The sequence below is a fragment of the Nestor notabilis genome, unplaced genomic scaffold (genome assembly GCF_000696875.1).
Source record: "Nestor notabilis isolate BGI_N333 unplaced genomic scaffold, ASM69687v1 scaffold30610, whole genome shotgun sequence".
Taxonomy (NCBI): Eukaryota; Metazoa; Chordata; class Aves; order Psittaciformes; family Psittacidae; genus Nestor; species Nestor notabilis.
In genome coordinates this window covers 3,810-11,863 of record NW_009913106.1, presented here as the reverse complement: position 1 = coordinate 11,863, position 8,054 = coordinate 3,810, and the positions used below count along the sequence as shown (strand labels likewise).

The following is an 8,054-nucleotide window of genomic DNA, read 5'->3' as shown; positions in this document are numbered from 1 at the left end:
CTCTTAATTTTAGCCATAGTTCTTCTTTGTTCCTACAGGTAAAACACTGGAGTTACGTCAATGTGTAGTTCACTCCTGACTAATGTTGAAGGATGAAAAAGTAGTTGATTTTTTCCATTCTGTCTTGCGTATATTCTTTCCTCAAAAGTGGAACAAATTCAGACCCACAATTAAACAGCTGAAAGTATACAGCAGATACAAAGAAATTGTCAGATTACTATCCTACTTACTGAACTAACATTCAGTACATTTTTGTATTGAAAAATGGAAGTATAGAGTGCATTCCTGTCTTGTTAGAAAGCAAAATTATTGCTGGTTTAATTAGTATTTAGGGCTGAAACGCAATTAAGCAATTAGTGGGGATAAGTAATGACCCTTCAGAAAGAGAAGGGATTGGAAACTTTAATATCTTTAGTTCAATGCAGTGTTAGATATAACAATGTGCTAGCTGTTGGCCCAAGGGCTGGATATTCAGAGTAACAGCTTTTGCCTCACATTGCAGGCATATTCTCGGTTTAATCCATAGTTTGACAACTACAATGTTCAGGTATATTGGATAGTCAGTGTTTCACAGAGGACAAAATATTGTATCAATTTTACCCTTTTTTAAGAAAGATGATTGTACATGTATTAGGCTTTTTTGATATTGTCAGTTTCATAGCTGGACAAGGCAGAAAGCAGTAAAATGTTAAGGCTAACCTAGCTCAGCAATGTAGGCTCTGTTGAAATTACTGCAGTCACAGTCAGATGGTTGCTGAACCCCCTTAGGTATTCAGTGTTCACAGGCAGTGTCAGTCACATTAAATTATGCCGTTAATGTATTTGACTAAGGTTTGTCTACCCAGTTTTTCTGAAATGACACAGAAGCTGGTTTTATACAAATAACCTTTTGAATGTAGACTTAAAGAATGTTGCCTGAAGTTCAGCTCTACTCTCTTAATTCCCAAGGCACACAGTACTTGCTGACATCCATGTGGAGGGGTGCTATGATAGTTTATAACCAGTGCTAGCTTTGTCTCCTGAAAGGAAATGCTTGAGCAGCACTGAGAAATGTACCTGACTGTCCATCTGCAGCCAGCTTGGACCAGGAACTACCTTGTGTAAGAAATTATTCTGCCTTCTTCAGTGAAGACTGTATGTTAATTTCCTTGAGAGTAAAAGAGAATATGCAAGCTTCACTGGTGAAACTCTTCAACCTTATCACAGGCTTTGTAGTGAGCTGTATCAGACTGAAATGAGGGTATCTGCATTTTTACCAGTCCAGATTTAATTAAAAGAAATAGTAGCTGAATTGAGTAACAGAATTTTTGAATTTACGAGACTTTTAAAAATTGGGTGGGTGGGCTTAATGCCTTAAGTAATTAAGGTAACTTTACTGAGACCTGTGGTTAGCCCCACATTGTACTTTTATACATGTATCTGCACTCTGTATTTTGAGACATCATGAACTGCACACTAATGTAAAAATGTAAGATATTCCTAGATTTAAAATAAATCACTGTACAATTTTACTTCTTGTAGTGGATCTTGGGTGTCTTCTTTCTGCCATTTTGCTGAATGTCGGAAGATGTTGTGACCTGTCAGTGCCCTAAAGGATGTTCTCTGTTCCTTCTGACACCATGCATCCAGGGGTAGAGGTAACAAATGTCCTCAACTCTACAGTTTTTCTCTTTCGAGCTACACCCGTATCTTAAAATGGGGTATGGACTTGCTGTTCAGCTGTGCTGCTCTCAATGGCCTTGTGCTTCATGCAATTATAATTACTTTTTGAAGGTGTTTAATAGAATTTCCTTGCACTTACCCCACACCTGCAGGTAAGTGCTGGATCAGGTTTAAAACATGGTGCTTACCTTGAAGAGGCTAGTAGTACTAGAGACAACATCTGGTATTACAGCTATAGCATGTGCTCGGTTTGCTGACTGCAAAATGGTATCTTTGGGAAAACAGTCCTTCAATCTGAGTAGAAACACAGCAAGGATGAACTGCCTCACCTTCAACCTTGCTCTGCTTGCAAACTACTGGTTGCAATGAAGATGTGGAGCAACATGTAGCTCGATAGTTGAGAAGAGTTTCTATTGTGTTTGTGGCAGGAAGGAGCCACTTAACCTTTATTGCTTTAGGTTAATAACCAAGGAGAAATGAATGTGGGCATATGCTGAAAGATGCGCCCAGTGCAAGTTCTAAACTGGGGCTAAGGGATGAAGTGAAGGTTTTATTTTTAAATCAGTATGACAAAGTTTTTAAGACCACGATCTTCCAGCAGCTTGAGCCAGACACCAGATATTTAACATTTAAAATTTTTACTTGTTTCTAGCACAGATAAGTACACAAGTTGGAAGAACCTCTAATTAAAACCAAGATGGTTTTCAGCAAATGGTAACAATCGTGCAACAAAAGTCAATTAGAGAGGACTCTGGATTTTGTCAACAGGGTAGAAAACTGGAGTTGTCTTTACTGACATTTGACTTAAGTATGTCAATACCTGCTTTAACCAACGTGAACATGAATAGTTCTGCAGTAAAGAACATTACATGCATCTCCCTCCTTAATTAGTATTTTCCTTTGCATGCACTAGGAAGGGGAGTAATAATTAAAGAGGAATCTTGATTAGACAAATCCAGAGCCAGCCATCCTGCAAAATACACAGCTATGGATAGTAATTCCTACTAAGTGAAGAAACAGGTTGAACACACAATAGGCAGCTTTCCTGATAGTAAAGCACCTCATCTCTCCTTTTCCTCCTACGCTACAGTTAAGTTCCCAGATTTCTGATCTCCCAGGGGAAATCCACAATCCATTCAACTCAAGACTTATACACCAACTGAGAAGCCACATAAGTATCATTGAGGCAATGTGTCCTGAATTATGCTGCAATTGGACATTCTTTATTCTGGGTCCCTTGCTCCATATCCAGCAACTGTGCTGGGTTACTCAAAGAGAAGGTCTTCATCCTTCTCTTCTGCTAAGAGATTCGCTGGTTCATGCTCGCCGCCATCAGCCCTTCGCAGCGCCCGTTCTTTCTCAGATTTTTCTTTCAATACTTTTTTCTTTTCCTGGATCTTCTTCAACCTGTGAAGAGAAATGTGCTTTATCTGTTGAACAAACATGTTTTCATGGAACAGGCTAGCAGCAAAGATGCCATAAGACCTGCATATGATAAAGCTGCCTGGAGATGTTCCCTAAGAACCCAAAGTCCTGTAACAAATGGCAGAAGGCTTTTATTGATAGCTGTTGCCATTGAAAAATTTCATCCAAACTATAAATTATATTCTTGACTTTAAACACTGCATTATACTGCTCTGCTTGTCTTTAATGAAGTTAATTCTCCTTTAATTCATTCCAGGTTTGACATTTTTGCTTCAGGCAACCCAGAACACTGACCTCTACGGCAGAGGTGTCCTTAAAGCAGAACACCTCAGTTCAGTGTACTGTATCAGCATTCCCTTTGGGAAAACTGCAATAACAGCTGTGTACAATCTAGTGGTAGGAATTCATCTGTAAATTTCAGACAAGTAATCGCAGGCCTCCAAGTTCCCAGCTCTGCAAAGTCAACGTGCAGGAAGAACCAGGTATGTTTAAAAGTGTTCACTGCCAGGCTAATAGTTCTCATAAGTCCCTTCTGAAGAATGGTCTATTTGAGAAAGAGGCCAGTCTTGTCTTGGTTTGGATATTTACCTGTAGAATTCCTCTCGTTCTCGTTCATCCAGCTCTGTGATGATATAAGAAAGAGTACGCTCGATCTTGGGAATAATCACTAAAAAATATAAACAAGGAAGTTGTTGGACGGCTGTTATATTAGCCAGGAAGTTACCTAATGCAGTGACAGATGGTTGTTGAAAGTCAATCTAGTAATCCCCTTTGGCTTGGGGAAACTTACATGTCTTTCATGGAAATGCATGCTATTTCATTATGGGCAAGTACACAAATTGTTTTCTTCAGTAAGCCCAGGACTAAACTAGGACTTTGAACATCACGGAATCTCCCATAGCATGTTCTTCTGAAAGATGCAATGGAATCAGTAAGCACTGATCCCTGATTGCTTGTAAGGTCCTTATTCCCCATGGAAGTGGTAAAAAAAAAAAAATAATCCTGCAAGAGGTGGGCAAAATTTGAATTAAAACTATGTTCTTCCATCACATTCATTCAGAAACTTCTGCTCAATGTAGTGCTTTTTTACTCACAGTTATGATCTTAGTTTGAAAAAGCCACCATGAAAACAAATACTCAAACATAACACCATCATGAGGGATGACGTAAGACATTAAACAAGGCTTTAACACCCAACTGGGCAAGCTGTGTGTCAGAATCACTTTTTGAAAGGACAAAGCTGTTATCAGCTCTACCAAAATTATCTTGAAGGCTGCAGAGGAAACCTCTTCTACAGTTAAATTTGGAGAGTGATAAGCTGCAGATAAGGCCTGCATGATCAAGGGAACAAGTCTATGAAAAAAACAGGACTGAAAAGGACAGTTCAGATTCATGTACTAAGTTATTGCATACATGCAAAGATGATTAAATATGACCTGTCAACAACTCAGGAACTTGAAATAATCAAAGCACCCTGAATACTGCAGCAAAAGGAACCACATCAATACTGTACATAGGCTGTATCTAAAAAATTGCAAAAAACAAATTTACAAACAAGAACATGAAGAATTAAGGAATTCAGATGAAAGAAAAATACCAGAATGTTGGCATTAGAACTGTTCCATTTCCTCTAATACAAATCTGAAGAGGTTCCCAAGCTTTCTTTCAATGCCTGTTCTGTGCTCCCATCCAAAACCAACAAAAAAAGTTCCCAGCTCTCCACTGGACACCATCTTACAGTTTTAAAAGCAATTACGCTAGCTGTTAGAACATCTGAACACATAAAAGCATCCTTTCTTTTGTTTCTATACAGCAGACATGGACCAAGTAAGTCACTAGCAGAGACTCCACAATGTTTGTGAAAGCTTTGCCTTATAGGTTCTCCACACAACTTCCTGATTACTTTCTCATGTTTGCATATTCATTTATCAATATGCATTCCGGTCCATTCTACCAGGCTTTTGATTTGTGTTCTTATTTGCAATATGCTTCATTCTAATGCTTTCTGAAGAGTTCTTGAACTGGTTAGAAATCCTATGCAGAAGAAAGCAGTCAACACAAGAGGTACTTCCATGACCCTGTTCCTCATCTTGCATAGAGACAGAAAAATATTACATATCCCAAAAGGAAAAATACTCACCATGTTCAATTGCATTCACACGTCTGTTTGTTATTTTAATGGCTTCATCCAAAGTAATAAAGGATGTCTGATGGAAAACAAGACAAATTCCACATTTCCATCAATTCTATACACAAACCCAAATAGCACTTGAAAGCCAAAGCCAAGTCTGTAATGTAGCTTTACATACAGACTCAATTTTTGATACAAGCAGAATTTTTTTCTAGTTATGTCAGTAGCATGCTGAATACTGCACATGAGCAGTTACAAATACCAACTCCCCAAAAGTTTCTTTGTACAGCATTAAGACTAAAGGAGTATAGTACAGTTCAAAGTATTGAGACTACTTCCATTTTGGAACAGGAAAAAAAACAATAATCCCCTTTTGTTTTTTCCTCCCAACAACCTGTAAGGAGGCCAGTTCCACCAGCAGCTCCACTGCTTTGGCATAGTTCCTCTTCAGTTTAGCCAGCTGTTCTCCACCTCTGGCCAAGCCAGTCAATTCATAGCCTGAGGAAAAAAAAAACAAACCACCAAATGTCAAAATATCAAATATTTGTTGCTATGCTACTATGAAGTTTTCTGACTAGATAAAAATTAGCATTTTATGAACTACAGTGATACAGACAGCAAGTGTGACAAGCTAAAGCCCTTGTCCATTAACAAATTGTCTTTATAGTGGTTTATGTTACTACAGATCATAGTTGTGCATGTCTACAGTAAGATCTACCAGTCTCAAAACCTGATAGTTCAAGACCAGCCTTCTCCTCACCTGAAAAACTTTTTAGGAAGTTTAGGATTTAGGAAGTTAAAATCCACTATAGTCCTTTAATAATCCCTCCATGTCATAGGAACACAGCAAAGTATCATAGAGGAAGTAAGTACACCTATGCCTATGACGTAAACTGACATACCAGCAAGACATGACAAGTACTTTTGTATGAGCATATGACAGCTGTAAGTACATGTGAGATAGAAAACACTTGTTCCATACTTACTGTCTCCTCCTTCCTGGTAGTGCTCAAAAACTGGCAGGGTTACACCTGACAAAAGTGAACAAGAATGTGTGTAAGAGACATAACGGGTTATAGATTTATTAAGCACAACTCACTTATAACCAATTTGCTTCTAATACATTATGTAAGCTCAGAAGCTTTGTTCCCAAATCTTCCTATATAGCTTGGAGCAATGAAGGCATGCTGGTTCTGACATCTTAAGATGGAACTTCTGAATTGTAGTGAGACCACAGAGATCTAGACACATGAAAAATTCAGAAAAGTATTCTGATTTATTCAGTGTTCAGTTTTATTATGTTTCTGTTTAGAAATGTATTCCCTATGCTTAAGGAATATTTCCAGCATTCAATCCTGATTCAGCTTTCTTGTTTTCTTTGTAGACAATTATTGATATTTAATTTCCTGAAACTTACTTAATTTTTGATTCTTAGATTCTTAATCTCCTGATCTATTTTTCTTTAAACCTCTACAGAAATCCTGCTTTGTCTGAAGATCTAGAAATTGCACTGCAGCTTACTCATTTAATTTTATGAGAGGTAAATAAATACAAAAATTATATGCTGTATGTGAAAAAAAAGCAGCAAATTACAGGTGTTCCTATTGTTAGATGAGCATAAGAAAGAAAAGGAGACAGTGTTTGGATACATTCCTGCATATTTCAAAGTCTCCTCCCACAGTTTCCTTAAGAGTTCAAATACTCATTGTCTGGAAAAGTCACCTGCTACATTGTCTTTTTTAGCTCTGATCTTGACTTGAGCTTTGTTCACGTTTTGGATCACAGTGGTACTGTAAGGAAGAAAACACACATCTTAATCAGGAAAGTGGTTCATTAAGTCATCATTACATCCAAAATGAAGTAGTTACCAAATAGCTGTAAACATGTGGAAATGGTCCTCGCAAAGTTCTCTATGCAATTCATTGCACAGACTTTGAAGCTAACAGAAGCTTTGAAAGAAAACAGGTTTCTACCAATGTTTGTACATGTAAAAAACACAAAGTTTGTTCAAATGTGACTTTAGAAATGTCTTAGACATATACAAAACATAGCTAAAAATTAGCCAGTTCTCTGGCAAATTACTTAAAATATTTTAGTAACATTGAGTCTAACTGACCTGTGAGACTTCTTCCCCAATAAAAGGGAAGGAATTTCAAGGCTTTAATGCAGACCAAGGCCACAACATTTTGTTCTTTTGAGTTTGTATGTACTTGTTCTTTCAGAACATTTATGAGTTTGTTTATCTGCTAACTCTAGCATATTAACAAATTTAAGCTTGTACAATTCATCTCAAAGTATTCTAAAGTATCTTAAGATCTTCCAAGAACAGGTCACTGTAGCCAAATCTTCTACTAAAAGTACAGTTTGCTTACAAGGGTGGAATCTGACTATTGTTTACAGCAAAACACTGTGACTGGGTTAGGACAGGAAACAGCACCAAATCCAAACGAAAGGGCAAGAAGACTTTTCTTCAGTAGCACACAGATTGCAGCTGGGTCTGATCATGTAATTCTTCCCCATTAACCAGTAGTACCATCAGCTGAATCATTAACACTTCCCCAGCTTCATTCCACAAGATCTTCACACACTTGAATGAATTACACAAATACTGTAGTTAGAACTGTGATTAAAATACAATTTAAAAACACCCTACTGAAAGAAAAAAATTTGTTTTCCCTCTCAGGTACAGCCCTCACTAGGCCTAGTGAGACAAGAGGGCAATGAGATAGGAGGTTGGAACAATGAGTAAAATTACCTTCTGACTTACTGGGAGAAAATAACACACATTACAGCCGGCCCTCAAATTCACAAGAAAGATCAAAATAATAAATAGTTC

The 8,054-nt window shown here is 37.6% G+C and overlaps 1 protein-coding gene across 1 annotated transcript in view; it reads right to left on the bottom strand.

Moving 5' to 3' along the window:
• Nucleotides 1-2,778: 2,778 nt before the first annotated feature.
• The window catches only part of ATP6V1D (ATPase, H+ transporting, lysosomal 34kDa, V1 subunit D), a 5,994-nt gene continuing 718 nt past the window's right edge, over nt 2,779-8,054 (bottom strand). The window contains exons 3-8 of the mRNA XM_010022724.1: nt 6,941-7,008; nt 6,205-6,249; nt 5,613-5,716; nt 5,228-5,294; nt 3,676-3,754; nt 2,779-3,069 (exon numbers count right to left, since the gene is read on the bottom strand). Of these exons, the coding sequence (XP_010021026.1) occupies nt 2,928-3,069; nt 3,676-3,754; nt 5,228-5,294; nt 5,613-5,716; nt 6,205-6,249; nt 6,941-7,008 (505 nt within the window). The 3' untranslated portion in view covers nt 2,779-2,927. The remainder of the gene's footprint in view (nt 3,070-3,675; nt 3,755-5,227; nt 5,295-5,612; nt 5,717-6,204; nt 6,250-6,940; nt 7,009-8,054) is intronic.